Genomic DNA, 18,169 nt, shown 5'->3' with positions numbered 1-18,169 from the left:
ACGGAGGACGTACATGACGAGCAACATGATGGCGATACCGCGGCTCATCCGCAAAATCTGGTCGCGCGTCGCGTCCGTGACAATTGCGGAGACAGCCTCGGCGCCAGATGACGTTGTTTGAGTTGCACCGCGGTCAAGCGCAGCAAAGAACGCAGTCGGGAGGAGGGTGGCGAGCACACTGGCAATGAGGTCAGCGCGCGAAGAGGCAAACGTGGAGAGGACGAACCCGATCATAAGGAGAGAATGGTTAAGGTCCGTATGGTGTGGGTGCAGGGCCTGATGTTGAATTTGACTGCCGCCGACGAGGAAAGATACACCGGGGATGAGTAGCAAATGCAGAATGACGACACCTAGACATGCGTAAGAACAGAGTTCACGAGGAGCTGCCTATTGGTAAATACTCACCGACAATCGTGGCCTGAAGTAAACGAAGACTGAATATAGTGAATAACACGACGAACATCATACCGGTATTCACTTACTCGCATTTGGTCAACAGGACGATGGCCAGGACGGCTTCCACAGCACTGCGGAGTCGGTCAGTACAATCCACATTGTAACCGACAAGAGAAACCCACTTGTTCAACGTAACGACGAGAAGGTCTCCGAGATCCTTGCCGAGGTAAAGGGCCATCTGCTCGCCGCCCCAGTCGAATATTCCTTCGAGGGGAATGATGGCAAGGAAGTTCACTGTGCAGTGCTCGGTACGAGGGAGTGCTTGAGGGAAGACAAAGACTTACGGACGAAGGTGGGCTCTGGACCCCATTTGTGGCTGAGGAACATCCAGTGGGACACCCAGGCAATGGGGATGACGATGAGCAAGACGTTGAGCCCTGGAGGACGGGTTTAGATGGACGCATTCTGCAGGGAGACATGGACTCACATGAAGACAAGAGTATGTTCTTCAGACTCTCGGCCCATCCGACCTTCCGCCGCCCTTTGCCACGAAAACGGTCCCAGAACTCCTGCGCCGCGTCCGTCGCCTGCTGGTATGCGCCAACTGTGTGGGCACCATTCGGTACTGGAGCATGTTGAGGACTGGGGTCCGTCTGAGAGCGTAGCCGGTCGGTGCTGCTACCATGAGGAGGTGAGCGGCAAGCCCAGGGCAAACATCAGTGGAGACCATACCTTCCGCGCTCTTCGTCGCCGAGCTTGCTCGAGGCGGGCGTGTGAGTGACCGGTTTCTCCGAAAGGATTGGGGAGGACGAGGAGGCAGGGGTGGCCATGAGGGAGGAAGGCAAAGAGCCTGCCGGCCTTGCGGGTGTTCAGATGTCCAGATCATCACGCTCAGGCGCGAGGCGACGGGGAGGCTGCGTGCTTGGCGGCAGATTGAGCGGGGAGACTCAGTAATAGTAAAAGGTTGAGCGCAGTGGCGTGCCAAGCCTGACCGGGATGCTGTCAAGGCGATTTCCGCGCAGGTCGGCACAGCGTCCACGGTGTCGACTTCATCGTGGGGCGTTCTGGAGAGAGAGCAATCGAGAGCAAGGGGTATATGTGGGTATGCGAAGAGCAGACGGAGGTCAACCGAGGTCTCCAAGTTGAACGTCGAAGAGAGAGCCGCCGATAAAGCGGTGCGCGCCTCTCATCTCCGCTCTGACTGGATTCCCTCACGATGGATACTTCGGCCGACGAGCGTCATCCGTCCGACAGCGACGCTGACTGCAGTGACTGGGTTCTTGTAACGCTTCCACCAAACTCGAGCCCCGACCATGCTCCCCCTCCCCCTTCCACCGACGGCGAATCCACCGACGGTGAATCCACCGACAGCGAAGCAGACGTGAGCATCGATGAGAACGACCCGTGGATAGTGGCTTTCAATGCAGTGCGTACCATTCTCACGTGCCCCGTCTCTGTCTTCTGAAGTTTGGTGCGTGTGTAGCGTGTCGCTCGCGCTCTCATCAAGTTCGCGCCACAACCCACTCTCCCCCAGTCACAGCTATATAATGGCAAGAATCGCCCCCCTCTCTGGCGATTCGGCTACGCCTTCGAGTTGGACGTCGCCTTCGAGTATGCCGTCCGACACAAACTCCGGATGCTACCCGGCATTGACAAGGCGGCCGAGGTTCCCACCTTTGAAGAAGTCCTTGCTCAAGAGGGCAGATCGGCGGGTGGTATGACGGCGACCGCCCTCGTAATCATGGCAAAGCACCTTAGCAAGAAGTGCGGCTTCTTCTTGGAAACTACGCGTACGCTCTCGGTTGGCCGGGAGCTCAAGTTCGTCGCCTACCTGTGGTCGAACTACGACTACAACGAGCGGATACGTTTGTGCCGTAATTACGATCTTGTCCTCCACATCCTCGACAAGGCGTTCAAGCCGTTTCCTGGAGCGGTAGCTGAGCCATTCTGGTACATCGATGTGGATAATGATTGTCTGGTACGTCGCAGCATCTGTCTGTGCAATGAATCTTTCTCACATCGAGAACAGGGAATATAGCTCACTCGACCACTAGAAACAGTGCAGCGGGAGCACTTCGCCAGCGTTCTTTGTCCTCTTCTTCGCTCGAGTTACCACAAATTCGTCACAATGCAAATCAACCTTTCCTCTCCACACCGCTTGCGGTACTCCACCCAACGCTTCATAGCGCACCTCAGTTTGGGGTCAAGGTCGACCCATTTGCTATAAGGTTTGCAGTACTTATTACACGCGATGTGGCTCGACATCGCCGGGGTTCGGGTCTTCTTCCAAGAATTGACGACGGTCCACTTCCGTCTTCCGCTGGCGCCTCGTGTTGCCTGAGACGGATATCCTGTCTATGAGATCCTCTGGGGTGGCGAGGCGTCTCGAAGGTGTGGATGAGCAAATGGGGGACCAGTACCCGTCCAGGACGTCGATGAGTTGGTCGTCGCAAATGCCAGGAACGCAGCGACGGCTGTGAACGGGCCTGCCGTGGCGGATGTTGGGTGGGCTTCGAGGGGGAACCGGCGAAACAGACTGACGAGTCTCCGACAGATGACTGGGGCTTTGATGACGACCTCGATGCGGAGACGGAAGATCCCCTATCAGCATCTGCACCACCTCAGCCCGAGCCTGTGTCCCCACTCGAGGAAGAACCAGCCAAGGACCTGAGGCTGGAACGACGACACCGAAGAGATCCCCGACGAGTCGACCTGGGACGATAACTGGGACGAGAAGCACGTCACGCCGGCCAAGGCACCGAAGAAAGCGAAGGGGCCTGCATAGAGCATGTCGAAGGTGGGCATCCCATACACAGCCGTATTGACGACACCGGGCGAAACTTACCGATGCAAGTTGCTTGTTGAAGAGCGAGGTCATAAAATGCAGTCACGAGACTTTAATTTGTAGGCTCGTAAGTTGCTCGCTCGTGAGTCATGGTGACTGTACGCCCGCCTTTACCGCCGTGCGCCAATCAGAGCTGAGATCTGAGACATTGTCGAATGTAAAGGAGTCTCCCCCAGTGACAGAGAATCAGAATCAGTACTTACCTTTGTACGCATCGGTGCTGCATCCAGCTGCTGTTCCACCTGGCAGCGTGTTCACTTCCTTCCTCCCGATGAATCAGCCCACTTCGGTCGACGGCGTGCGTCATCCACCCAACAGCGACGCCGAGTCTGATGGCAGTGACTGGGTTCTTGTGACGCTTCCATCATTGAACTCAAGCTCCGACCAGCTGGCCTCTTCTCTCCCCTCCACCGACAGCGAATCCACCGACAGCAAATCCACCAACAGCGAAACAGATACTCCAAAGGAGCCCGACCCGTGGCTTGAGGCTTTTAATGCAGTGCGTATATATCATTCTCCCGCGCCCCCGTCTCTGTCTTCTGAAGTCTGGTGCGTATGCAGCGTGTCGCTCGCGCTCTCAAGAAGTACGCGCCGCAACCCAGTCTTCCCCGGTCGCAAGTATATAATGGCGGCAATCGCCCCCCTCTCTGGCGGTTCGGCTACGCGTTCAAGTTGGACGTCGCCTTCGAGTACGCCGTGCGACACAAACTCAAGATGCTACCCGGCGATAAGAAGGCGGCCGAGGTTCCCACCTTTGAGGAAGTCCTTGCTAAAAGGGGCAAATTGGCGAGGGGTATCACGATGATGGCCCTCGTAATCATGGCAAAGGACCTTAGCAAGAAGTGCGGCTTCTTGTTGGACACTACGCGTACACTCTCGATTGGCCCGGGGCACAAGTTCGTCCTTTACTTGTGGTCGAACTATGACTACGACGTGCGGATAAAGCTCTGCCGTGACTACGATCTTGTCCTCCACATCCTCGACGAGGCGTTCAAGCCGTTTCCTGGAGCGATAGCTGAACCATTCTGGTACATCGACGTGGACAATGATTGTCTGGTGCGTCGCAGTATCTGTCTGTGCGATGAGGGTTTCTCAGGTTGAGAACAGGGAATATAACTCACTGAAGCACTGGAAACAGTGCATCGGGCGCACTTCGCGGACGTTCTTTGTCCTATTCATTGCTCGAGTTACCACAAATTGGTCACAATAAATTTTCCACTTTTCCTTTCCACCGCTTGCGGTACTCCATCCAACGCTTTATGACGCACCTTGGTTCGGGGTCAAGGTCGATCCATTTGCTATAACCCTTGCGGTACTTATTACATGCAATGCGGCTCCGAGACATCGCCGGGACTCAGGTCTTCTTTCAAGTATTGACGACGGTCCACTCCCGTCGGCGCCTCGTGTCGCCTGAGACGGGTACCCCGTCTATGAGATCTTCTGTGGTGTCAAGGCGTCTCGAGGGTGTGGACGAGTGAACGGGCGACTAATACTCATCTAGGACGTTGACGATCAGTCATCGCAAATGGGAACGCAGCGGCTGCTGCCGTGGCGGCTGACGGGTGGGCTTCGAAGGCGGACCGGCTGACAGGTCTCCGACAGATGACTGGGGTTTCGACGACGACCTCGATGCGGAAACGGAAGATCCCCCACCAGCTGGTAGATACGGGGATGGCCCACCCAGACTGGAGTTAGGACTTACTGAATGAGGTCATTTTGATCGCTTTCAGTGAGTTGTAAACGGGGTCACGTACACGGTACCGATCGGCGATGAGCAATGCGACAAGTGTGCTCTCGGGCCAAGAATTTCAAGGCGGTCAGATGCATGGCGCCGTGGTCGTTTACTTGAGCGGGACGATTGATGACTTCACGGCCGTCGTTAGTACGAGCTGCATGGAACGCATAAGTCGGCCGCCCCGGTTCATGGTGGTGAGGCAAGTTGCCTTGATCATGCTTTGTTGGATCTAAAACGAGACGATAGAGAGAAAAAGCAGAGTGCGGGTACTACCAAGACAAATTTGAGCGTTCCAACTTGAGCCAGCCGCCAGCCCGGGGTGGATGAGACCCCTGCGTTGGTGTCGACACGAGGGTCCACGTGACCGAGAAGACGAGTCCTCCGACTCCCGAGTCCGAGTCGGACCTCCTTACAGTTTACCTCTGCACTCACCCTACATCTCTAGTCCTTGCGTGTCCAGAGACATTCGACCATTCTCTACGTCTTACTTCCACCTAGCTGCCTCACTTTAGAAACGCTAATCGTCCCTCAATACCGGCTTCGCTGCGGCCCTTCACCTGCGTTTCCCTCGCGCTCTACACCAGGATCAAAGAGTCTTTCAATCTCCACGCCACCCACGATGTGCTCATGTATGGTGTGAGGCCCGAAACTCTCCCCAAAGTGCGCCCCGCATCCTTCTCTTCCGAACGACGGTGCTGACCTCGAGTCGCTGCTGCAAGTGCGACCACTTCACCACTTCCGTGGACATTCGTAGGACCAGTTCTGCTTGGATGAGCGGCGCAGCCTTAGGCACGTCTGCGGACAAGTTTGACGCACAGGCTATTGGTGAGTGTTTTTCTCGCTTCAAGACCCCGTTCTCATGAGCATAGTCGTTGTTTAGTGCGCCTGGTCCTTGTGTTTACCAACGCTTTCAGCCTCTGTCTACTGCGTCGTGTTATCCGTTGGCGATTCGCATGGCCAACATCAGTCATGTTTGCGCTGTTGTAATGCACACAGCTCTGGCACCTGCCGTTTTGGATGGGACGCACTCTGCCGAGTATGTTCCCGCTCCTTCCAGGTGAGTAACGAGTTCTCGAAGTTTTCTCGCGTTTGTCTTCTCGTATCAATGTGCCCACGGCCAACGTCGCACTGCACTCCATGCTGGAAAGAGCCCCAAACACTGTGCGATCGTTTTTAGGAGTCGTGCTCTGTGCAATCACACTCTTTACTTTCGCCACTGCCGTCGTGTTCCGTTCGGAATTGCTCTATTGATCGCTCATGACAACCCATAGAGTCGGCCTACGACAGGGCACCCTCTTTGGCCGCCTCCGTTTCCTAGCCATCATGGGCATGCTCCCCACGAATTGCGTTGCGACCTTTCTCCTGGCGCGCTCGTCGTCCGCGAACTATCAGCGAGCCGCGCTCTTCGGCGCATTCAACATTTTCTCCGAACGCATGTGTCCTTCCCCATTCCAGTTCCCCGAGCCAGCTCACTCCCGCGGCGCAGTGCATGTACACGCCTCTTATATCACTGCGCAGACCGGTGCATCCCTCTTTCTTCAAATTCCCGCCCTGCCCCAGCTGCCCCTCCTGCCGGTCCAAAAATCCGCATACGCGTACAAGAACTGAACATATCACAAGACCATCACACGTTCACATTAATAAATATTCGATTCGTACGAGCTTTCGTGTCTCCCAACACTGATTGGTCCCCGCTGTCGATACCTGACCGCCAATTTCCCCTCCGATCCGAACTCTCGCCATGATTGCGGCACACGGCATCACATTGGCGCGCTGAGCGGCGACGCGTTCCAGCTCCATGCTGCTGCCCCCATCCCCGTCATCGTCTCCCCCTCTACCGTCGTGGTCTCCGTCTCCATCATCTGTGCCCTCGTCCTCGCCGTCCTGACTCCGCATCCCGGTTGTCGTCCTTTCACCTCTTCAAGTTAATCGCTGACTTGCGGGCCCGAACAAAACCACTGCGCTGTTGTCCATACTTCGGCCGTCTCCCCGCTGGCGTAGCCCCCACCGACTCCGAATCTGACGAGACGGATTCTGACGATATGGACTCTGACGAGACGTCATCTGACGGGACGTAGTCGTTGGTCGCTCGTGTATCGGTGGAGGAGTTGCTCGCCTGAGAGTGCGGGGCAGGCTCCCACGCGCTAGAGGTCCCGTCCTCCGTGCCAGCTTCTCCAGCTTCTAGTTGTCGTTCTACGAATCCTGCAGCCTTCAACCTCTCAGTCAATCTCTGGATGGGCTTGTTTCGAATGTTCTTCTGGAGCATGTTGAAAAATTGTGGTAGCTGGTATGAGTCAAACACATGTCAGTGTTGTAGAATCTTCAAGAGGTGTTCGTACAGAAGCACATACCCGCGCCTGGTTCCCGGGGGAGGGTTAGTGTTGACAAACCCACCCGGTGGAGCAAAGAGGTCGCAAGTACGTCGAAGTGATTTGAACCGCGCAACGAGCGGGTACTCCAGAGCTTGGAGGAACGCGGGTGAAAGCGTAACCGCCTGGTAGTGAGCTGACAACATCTTGGTTTTCTTATTGTGCCATCGGGATTTTTCGGATTTCGAAACAACGAAGACGGGCTCGTTGGCGTATAGCACCTGAGGAAGCGCTCGAGTACGGAAGATCGAAAGTTGCTCTTCGAGCCGTACGCGAAACAAGCTGAGCGCTTCTTCCGCTAGGGTCGAGGCATCGGGAGGGATTGGGATTTCCTTCAATCCCTTCACATACGTATCCTCGTCCAGATCTTCGGGTCGCTCCCAGAGGAGTTGTGCGAACTGACCGCCGACAATCAAGAAAGAATAGAGTTGATTGAGATCAGGGTTGTGGAGGAATTCGATCATGGCTTGATTATAGACTTGCTCGAAGGAAGTTTTCATCACCGCTTCCGCGTCTGCCCGGGCCTGCTTGGAAAACCAACTGGAGACTGGATACTGGCGCTTCAGCTCCCAGATGTCGATGATCTGACGCGAGAAGGGGAAATGGTGTCGGTGCTTCGAGGAAAGTTCATCGGGATTCACCGCTAGACCGAGGACACGAGCGAAATCCCCAATGAGTTTGCCAGATTGTGCGGCTTCTCTGGCAGCAGTGGTAACTGTGGGGGCCTCCTCCGAGTCAGAGTCAGGATCCTGGGGAGCCGCCTCATTCTCGGCGAGGTTGAAACCCAATAAGGGCTGAGGGGCCAAGAAAGCGCCGAGGTATGGCCCGGCATCATCTGTCGGTGGCAGTTCGAGGGTCATTGACTGGATCGTGGCGATGTGGTTGTAGAGGGGGTATAGGTAGGCCTCAAAACGCTGGTGTCTTGCAGCGTCTTGGACAAGAAGGGAAAGCATCTGGTTGAATCTGGCCAGAGTGTAGGTTAGAGTTGTCGGTTCTGCTGGGATCTCTCGCGAAGGAGGCTCTTGAGCCTGCTACAGAACAATGGTTTAGGTTTGGCAACCGGAGTAGAGTAGAGATTCGAGATGATGGACTTACAGGCCTAGCAGTCTTTTTCCCCGCGCGTGGACGCGAAGGCCGTGATGCCATATCGTCGGTGGGAGAAATTATACGTGGGCGACAAGTTTCAGAGCGGGATCTGCACGTACGTATATATACACATCGTGGTCGCGGCTGGCCATGAAAACTTACTCATTCGAGCACAAGCATGGTCCACTTGGCGGAAAGGAATCGGAGATATGTCGGAATTCGGGCGAGTCTCGCGACAAGAACGTTTCCTCTTTAGAACACAAAGGCAGAAAAATAGGCGGTGATCATGATGAGGAAATTGCAAAATCCTGACTACAAGCCAAGTTCCCGAATCCCAGTGCATGAAGTTTCCTCATCTGAATATAAAGACAGAACAATTGACAGTGAGAGAACAAATGAACTTCGGGGTTCGTGTGAGAGCAGAATAATGAACACCTTGTCCAAGCGCAAAGACGACACAATTGGCCGTGAGAGACAAGTCATAGTCCAGGCCACTGCACGGTCGAGAGGGTCGAAGATGAAGGACCTCGATTGCGTCAGGGTTCCCACGCCACATCGCACGCGTGGTTTGATTCGGTTCCGTTGCTATATACATGACGTCCTGAACCTGCTGCTCTCCACATCTCCCTGAGCTTCCTTACACTGGATATCCTCCCTCCCGATGAAGCACCCTACTTTGGCCGACGAGCGTCGTCCATCCAACAGCGACACCGAGTCTGATGGTAGTGACACTACTGCTATGCTTCCGTCAGCCTCAAGCTCCGACCATGTTTCCCCTCCCCCATCCACCGACAGTGGGTCCACCGACAGCGGATCCACCGACAGCGAATCCACCGACAGCGAATCCACCGACAGCGAAGCAGACGTGAGCGTCGATGAGAACGACCCATGGATAGTGGCTTTCAATGCAGTGCGTACCATTCTCCCGTGCACTCGTCTCTGTCTTCTAAAGTCTGGTGCGTGTGTAGCGTGTCGCTCGCGCTCTCATCAAGTTCGCGCCGCAACCCGCGCTCCCCCAGTCACAGCTATATAATGGCAAGAATCGCCCCCCTCTCTGGCGATTCGGCTACGCCTTCGATTTGGACGTCGCCTTCGAGTACGCCGTCCGACACAAACTCAGGATGCTACCCGGCGTTGACAAGGCGGCCGAGGTTCCCACCTTTGAGGAAGTCCTTGCTCGAGAGGGCAAATCGGCGAGTGGTATGACGATGACCGCCCTCGAAATCATGGCAGAAGACCTTAGCAAGAAGTGCGACTTCCTCTTGGACACTTCGCGTACGCTCTCGATTGGCCCGGATCTCAAGTTCGTTGCCTACCTGTGGTCGAACTACGACTACAACGAGCGGATACGTTTCTGCCGTGACTACGATCTCGTCCTCCACATCCTCGACGAGGCGTTCAAGCCGTTTCCTGGAGCGGTAGCTGAACCATTCTGGTACATCGATGTGGACAATGATTGTCTGGTACGTCGCAGCATCTGTCTGTGCGATGAAAATTTCTCACGTCGAGAACAGGGAATATAGCTCACTTGCATGAGCACTGAGGACGGTGCCGCTGGCCAACCGAAGAGCATCGAATCAGGCTCGTGGCGGTAGGGTCGGCGTTTGTCAAAGAACACAACACGATTGAGATGCTGTTCACATGTGCGGAAGCCACATACCTAGACGCGTTTGTAGCCTTGGCATGCTGTTTCTTCGTAGCCTGAGTCGCAATTTACGTGCATGGTGAATACCAGCAGGGACAACTCTCGGCCATTCGCGCGCGTCGCATTCGTACCGCCCGCAGACGCTTTGTGACCTGTTTCATCGCCCCGACTCCGGAATGTGGCCCATACAGGGTATCAACGTATATTGTCAGAAAACAAGGCCGGGAGTACAGGCGGACGATACACAGTCGTTGTACCAAAGACCCAACTGTTTCAGGGGAGAATGGAAGAGGTGTAATTACAATCCAAAGGGCGGTAGATTATCGACAAATATAGCACAAGATATAAGGAGAGTGGGTGAGGGATTACAGGGCTACGGGCAGGGAGCGTGTTGGGATTATGATATAAGAGAACGGTGCGCGAAGTACGATCATGTACGCAGCGAGGAGCTGCAGTTGTTGTGTCTAACCAGACAACTCTCGGCGGAAATCACGGATAAAGTTCTTGAACGGCTGGGTGATCCAGCTCAAGAATCCGGGGTTTTCGCTCGTAGTGGGCTCGTAGGACTCCCCGCGTTGGCGGACGGTGCGGTCGGGGGCCTCTTCCGCGTCTTCCTCCCGTGACCGCTTCTTGCTCTTCTGCGGGGTCGACTGGTGCTCCGTCCCCACCACAGTCTCCTCCGTGGAGGCGACGGAAGGGGGCGATCGCAAAGGAAGTTTGCGACTGCGAACCATCAGTACTGAAACAACGAGCAGAGTAGACTGGGTCAACGTACTCGCACGTGGTCTTGTGCTGTTCCCAGTTCGTCAGGTCATATTCACGGTCACTCTCGGATTTGACGACGACGCTGCAGTGACCGCAAGCGATGGAATATTCGGCGAACTCCTTGACTTGCGAGTCGTTGACCAAACGGAGCTTGCGTTGGGCAGTGGCAACCCGAGTGCTTGGGCTACTCATATGCTGTCAGAAGATCTCCCCAGGTAAAATAGCATAATTACGCACGTCACGCCGTTGCACTTGGACGAATGGCTGCGCCATGGTGAGAGGGAGTAGCGTGTGTTTGTCGCAAGTTTGATCCAAGTCGAGCAACCCTTGCAGAAGACCTTGTTTGGGAGCACTTCGCCGGCGTTGGGACTGGCCTCGATGATCGCCTTGCGATCTTCCTCCTTCATGACGCGCTTGTTCAGCCCGGGCGTGCCAGTGATCGAAGGGGCCACCGAAGCGTTCTCGTCTTTGTCGTCTTCTTCGCTCGAGCTACCCCGAATTGATCGCAATGTAGAAGACGCAGCACAAAGACGCACCTTTCCGACTCCTCCTTTCCGCACCGCTTGCGGTGCGCCACCCAACGCTTCATTATGTACCTCAGTTTGGGGTTGAGGTCGACCCATTTGCTACAAGCTTTGCAGTACATGCGATGTGGCTCGACTTCGCCGGAGTTCGGGTCTTCCTCCAGGAATTGACGACGGTCTGCCTCCGTCTTCCGCTGGCGCCTCGTGTCGCCTGAGACGGATACCTCGTCTATGAGATCCTCTGAGGTGTCGAGGCGTCTTGCGGGTGTGGATGAGTCGATAGTATACTGACAGATCAAAGAGAACTCACTGGATGGAAGAGCGGGGCTTGACCACGGAACCAGCTTTTGACACCGGCTTCGACACTTGCTCTTCACCGACTAGGGTGTCTTCGCGAGCAAGCGACGCGACGGATCCGGTACGGGAATGCGGGGCTCGCTTCTTCGTGCTTGCCGACTTCTTTGCAGAGCCCATCTGACTCGCAGGGGTGGCTTTGGGCGACGGTCCGGGGAGGCTATGATACAGGTTCGTGGACGCAATGCAGACAGGCAGAGCAAGTGACTCACTAGACATCGACTTTCTTCGGCGTTCTGGACGACATCTGAAAGCTTTGATGAGATCGCGTAAAGAGGGAACAGTGGGTGGGGTGCGGGGGAGATGGAGGAAATATGAGCGTGGGACAGGTCTTAAACATGCCTCGTCTTAACTGCGACCGCAAGCTGCCCCCGCGTACATCGGCAACACCTCCTTTGCTCCCGCCTCCAACCACAATCCGACACGGGAGAAACTCACCTTCTCTGCGCGAGAGGACTTGGCCGGCGAAGGCTCGGATTCGGATTCGCTCTCGGAGGGTCTGAGACGGGGAAAGTCAGGGGTTGACAACGGGGGGTCGTCGCGTGGGCAGACACACCCGGTGTCCTTGTAAGTGGCGTCGCGCACTGTCCGCTTCTTCTGCGCGCGTTCGACGCGGTCAGTGGTCACCAGACAAGACGCGGGGGCGCGCTGGTGAATTGGCTACACACCTTGGCCCGGCCGCTGTAGGTAACTTTACTGGGGGCCCTGAGCGCGCAAAGTAAGTACCACACCACCCGACGGGATACAGCAGGCGCATTCTGACCTAGTGGGGGACGAAGATAACGCGTCTGCCATGAGAAGAGATGGGAGTGGCCGAGCAAGAGGCTCCTTGCGGTGATCCTTGGTTGATCTCGCGGCAAATCTTTATTAAAGGCCCGGTAACTTATGTACCTGTATTTACCCGCCCAATCATTCCACAAATTCGTGTGCTCAGACTCAGCACCTTGAGCCTGATCCTGCCTGATCTCGCCAACCACTGACCTCTCTGTTCTGCTCTTGGTTCCGCCCTTTGTGCACTTCCCGGGTATTGAATGCTATAAACATGGGAACGATAGATATAGCAGCACCGGAAGACTTTCTCTCTGACTCCCTCGAATCCCTCTACGACCATGTCCCCGTCGCCCATTCCACCGCAGGGAGCCTGTTCACGTACCAGCCATTCACCGGAGGGCCGGTCATATCCCTCATGACCCCCGATACACAAGCAGCGAACTGGGATCTTCACGCCTCCTCGATATGGTCTTCTTCCCTCTATGTGGCTGAGCACCTCGACGACCTCCACCTACACAAGTTCGCATCGATAACTCAGCAGGAAAGCCGGCCTCTACGAGTCCTCGAGCTCGGCGCGGGCGCAGGTCTACCGAGCATCCTTCTTGCCAAAACCTTCCACAATGTCTTCGTGACCTGTAGCGACTACCCGGACCCGGACCTCATCGGGACACTGGCGGAGAACGCCAAACGGAACGAAGCCGTCGACCGCTGTCGCGTCGTCCCGTTCGCCTGGGGATCCGATCCTTCTCCTCTTCTCCGCTCCCAGGCTGCACACACCGATGCCGTCCCTGGGTTTGACGTCGTTCTCGCCGCAGACACGCTGTGGAACTCGGACACGCACCGTCTCTTTGTAAAGTCGCTGCAAATCACGCTGAAGCGGGCACCTCATGCACGCATACACTTGGTCGCAGGCTTGCATACGGGGCGGTATGTGCTCGAGTCGTTCCTGAAGCTCATGCCCGAGGCCGGGTTCGTTGCAGAGCAGCTGGAAGAGAGGCGAGTGGGCGGGACGGAGGAGCGAGCGTGGAGCGTGGAAAGGGCGGATGGCGAGGATGAGCAAGAGAGGCGAAGATGGGTTATTTGGATGGTGTTCAAGTGGGCAGACTGTTAGTGGCTCTCGGTATGTGCGGTCAGTATGCTTTCATATCAATCTCAACCTGCTTGCCCAGCTTCCCTCTGCCATCCGCGCATTTTTACTCCGAACAAGGCACAATTGAATGCTACTCCATGGACTCGTCTACACACACCAACGGACGCCATTTTAACCAACTTCTCACACGTCTTTTCTCCACCGTTTCCGCGAAATCCTCCACCTCCACCCACTGCAATCCACGCTGCGAGTACTCGGCCGACCCAGGAGAACACGTGAAGTACGTAGATGAAGTCACCGACGTTTCGGTCGACGACCGCAGCGACCCGTCATGCACGCGAAGGCTCGGCGAGGTCCACTCAAACCATGGGTGTGGTGCATCTCCATCGGCGCTGTATGGTCTACCGTACGAGATCTCGACGTCCTATACGGCCGGCTTCAGCAAACTAGCATTAGGTCGACGCGAAGCAAGAGTCACCTCGTCAGTGACAAGCACTTCCAGCCCATGGGTGGGTCTTTCTGGCGACGTCGGTATCCCCGCTTCCAGGGCTTTCCAATCCCTGTGGACTATGGTCAGTTTCCGGCTGTACGGGCGACGCGATATCACTTCGACTCACACTCCACGAAACCACGGATGCTTCTTCAACTTGCGAATGCTCGGCCGCTTCGTCGGGTTTTTCTCCAGCATCTTCGTCAGTAGATCTCGAGCCTTCGGTCAACATCGTCGAGGCCAAATGTCGCAGGCCAACAATCCGTCCTATCGATTATCTCTGCCAACCCCTGGGTCTTCGGGAGCAATCCGAAAGGCAGCTGTCCAAGTCCACGAGTCAGCGACCAACTCTCCGGATTCACGAGGACACCCACCTTCCCCGTCAGCATGCAATACAAGACCACCCCCGCCCCCCACACGTCCACCGCATACGAGTAGCACCCCGAGTAGACCTCCGGCGCGATGTACCCCGGGGTCCCGACCAACGCGTGCGAAACCTCCCTCCCGCCTCCCTCCTCTGCCTCCCCGCCCATCCGCCGCCCGTCCCACGCAGCGACGCCGCTCCACGCCGCGCCCGTTTCTTGCGCCGCGAAGTCCCGCGCGATCCCAAAGTCCGCGAGCACGAGCCGGCCGTCGTCCGCGAGCATGACGTTGTCCGGCTTCACGTCCCGGTGGACGACGCGCCGCGCGTGCAGCCGCTCGAGCGCGACGAGCAGCTCCGCGCACCACGCCCGCGCCCGCGCCGCGGGTGCGGTCCCGTGCCGCTTGAGCCACTGCATCAGGTCCCCGCGCGGGTAGTAGTCCTGCTCGGCCCAACCACCGGACGGTCAGCGGCGCCCCTAGGACGGAAAGACGGCAAAATGGCGCGCACCGTGAGCAGGTAGAAGTTGTCCGTGTCCTCGAAGCTGCCCCGCAGCGGCGCGAAGGTGTGGTCCCCACCGCGGGCCCCGGGAGCCCCCGAGCCTTGCGTGGCGAACGCGCGCCCGAGGGCTTGCTCGCAGAAGATCGCGGGGTAGTCGCGCAGCGGGAGCCCATTCTTCGCGATGACCTTCATCGCGAGGCGCTTTTCGGAGACGGTGTCCTGGACAAGGTACACGGTTCCGTGCCCCCCGCGGCCGAGCATGCGCAGGGGGAGGAAGTCGGCGGTGGTCAAGGACCGGGGAGGCTTCGGGGTGCGAGCGGGGGTGCTGGTAGGCGGCGAGGCGAAGGGCGGGGGCGAGAAGGGCGGCGACGAGGGCGAGAGCGAGAAGTTGGTGATGGACCGCGGTAGGTGGTGGAGGGTGTGGGTGAGGGGGGCAGACAGGGCGGAGAACGACGAGAGGCATCGGCGGAGGGGAGACTTGAGTGGGCTTGGCTTATAAGACAACTCGTCTTCGGGAATGCTGATGAAATCGTGGTCGAAAAGCGTCTGTAGGCATGTCAAGGTGGTGTGGAGGACGACTATAGCAGACGTACGTCTTCGGTGCCGTCAAAACCCATGGTGCTCGCTTAGTGTGTCCGATGGGCTAAGAGCGAGAGCACGGCGAGGAGACGAGGCTCTGGTACGAACCATGCCTGCTGAAGGTCACCGACACTGCGGGGTGATATGGCATACCAGGGCTGACGGGCTGACTCCAGCGAGGAACAGGTCAGCCTCGTTCCAGAACGTGTTGGGCCCAGACCGACAGATGCGAGGAGAGACAGATATCGGTCCCGATTCGAATTCGTGCACTCTCGTCTTTGGATAAGTTTTTGTGAACCACGGCGTTGCGAAAGCGACGCTCAAACTTGAACGAAGTGAACGCAGAGACTTGGAAATAAGGATACATGTATTAGATTACATCCGACGTGCAGTTGCGTGGAGGTACAGATCTAGCAGTCCGAGGAACCATACCGATCGGCATAAAGCAAGTGAGGACAAGTGGTGTCGCTTGACGACTACTTGGACGACATGACGTAGCCCGACGTATCCAGGACTTGCTTGCCGCATATTGCACACACACCTCTCTTATACGCGCAGCCTAGAGACCGTTGTTGATCGCAGAAGGATTATGTAGGGCCACAACGAGACTCACCATGACAGTATTTCGCCTTGTTCTGCGTCACCGTCGACTTGCAGTCCTTGCATTTACCTTGGTAAGGCTGACAAGGGAGTTGCAGTCAGCCGCACCTTTCCTCCCGCAATGCATGGCGAACGCACCTGGAACCTGTTCCTAGAGCTCCCTGGCCTACTCAACAACTTGTTCTCCCCAACTTTCCGCGAGCCTTCCTTGATCGACTGTGAGGTCGACTGGAACGGGTCAGGTGCAGCAAGTTTGGATGTTTTCTGAAGTTGGGGAGGCCGTAAGCACGAAGCGACAAGCTAGTCAGGGCTCAATACGCACAGTCTCGCATTTCTTGCAGACCATTATGTGTCGTGGGTCAGAACTGGGGCGAGGAAAGGAGAGAGGAGATGAGGGTACCTGCTGGAGCGGTCTGCGCCAGGCCACAGCTGTATTGCCGCACAGTTACGTAACACTATTCCAAAACGACTTGATAACCGGCGCCTAGAACTTGACTTCAAACCACTGTCTCCACGTACGAGACCAAACCCGCGAATAGCACTTTCGAGCTTTAGCAGCTCAGAATGTTCCGAGGAGGCCGGCTTGGGGCTGAGAATCCGGTTCGAAACCCAACCACCTGCCGTCTGGGCTCTAGAGGCTGACCGTGTTGAGTTCTTCTGTAAGCTCCTCCTCTCATGGCGCATCTGGCTTACCTGTTCGCCTTCATTCCCTACGTGCCTGCAGGACACGCTACTACAGTTGCACTCGGAAGTTATTGCTCCACGACGAACAACCGCATAGACCCTAGCAGCGGCCACTTCTCTGGGGAGTGCGGCGACACCCGTTTCTGTTCTGGCCCAACGAACGGAACGTGTCAGCCACGACTCTGTCGACGCGACGAGTTTCCCTTCGGCTTCGATCGTGGGACGGTTCTCCCTCCTCTCTGCAAGAACGGGACGTTCTGCCCAGACGAAGGAAGCGGCTGCAAGCCACTCCTCTCGGTCGGCGAGACGTGCCAGTACGACCGCGACGACCAGTGCGCACCGCCGGCCCCGGCGAAGTCCCACATCCTCGCAGGCGTGCGAAATGCGGAGGAGGCTGTTTGTCTCAAGGCCAAGTGCATGTACGCGAGTCATATGTTAGGTCCCATGTGTATCGAACTGACACGGCGACCTTCACAGGCACGCAAACGGGACGCTCGGGCACCCGTGCGTCCTCGATACCGCGACGTACTCGGACGGCGAGTTCACGAACACGATCTTGCGCCACAACTGCCAGGCGCCGATGTTCTACTGCCACTCGACCGAAGGCGTATGCGTCCCTACGCAGAAGCTCGGATTATCATGCACTTCCGACCAGGAATGCCGTTCGGTATGAACGCTATTGCTGCTCGCAGTCGGATTAGTCTGACTTCCGCGTGTAGTCTCATTGCGGCGTGGCTGGCGCATGCCTGGACCCTGCCGGTACGCCCGTCAACGTGGAGGTCTGGCAGCTAGTTATCACTGGACTGGCCATTCTCGCAGGCAAGAGCCTTCTGTTGCTGTTTGAGCTCTTTACGCTCACCACTATCGCACAGTGATGGTCTTCGTCACCGTATCGCTGGTGATAGTCCATAGGCGTCTTCGTAAAAAGAGATACGACGAAATCCGAGAATACTACGAGGAGCAAACCAAGTGAGTAGTATTGCATTGCGTAACTATTTTGTCTCATGTATGCCTCTCAGTCTTAGACGATGCCTCACGAAGTTGCATGCTGCAGCGTTGGACAACTACGAGAAGCAACGGAGTCGGTATGACTGAAGGAGCTCAATATCTACTTCGTCCCCTTTTACTTCTTGTTGCGATTTTACGCTGCCTTAAGACCGTTCATTCGACGTCTGCCAACATACATGAATTATCACTTGCTCTAACAATGTTTTTGCCCACCGGTGACAGTCACACGTGTATTTTTCAGTGACTGTCGTGATTGTCACCTTATCATCGGCGCTCATATGTGCCCAATCCTTCCTTCCGCGCACTCACGTTCTGAACACCCGACTCATATCCATAGCTCCTCTCAACGCATATAGTCAGCGCACA

At 56.5% G+C, this 18,169-nt stretch overlaps 1 protein-coding gene across 1 annotated transcript; it reads right to left on the bottom strand.

Moving 5' to 3' along the window:
- Positions 1 to 6,888: 6,888 nt before the first annotated feature.
- Positions 6,889 to 8,491, bottom strand: BXZ73DRAFT_82927 (uncharacterized protein; the record flags this gene model as incomplete). Its single annotated transcript, XM_048023820.1, has 3 exons — positions 6,889 to 7,260; positions 7,324 to 8,376; positions 8,441 to 8,491. 3 exons carry the CDS (start codon positions 8,489 to 8,491, stop codon positions 6,889 to 6,891), a joined length of 1,476 nt encoding a protein of 491 aa, XP_047871314.1.
- Positions 8,492 to 18,169: the final 9,678 nt, after the last annotated feature.

This window comes from Epithele typhae (assembly GCF_022376455.1).
Source record: "Epithele typhae strain CBS 203.58 chromosome Unknown BXZ73scaffold_145, whole genome shotgun sequence".
NCBI classification, from domain to species: Eukaryota; Fungi; Basidiomycota; class Agaricomycetes; order Polyporales; family Epitheliaceae; genus Epithele; species Epithele typhae.
The sequence above is the reverse complement of the archived record's forward strand: the minus strand, read 5'-3'. Positions and strand labels throughout refer to the sequence as shown.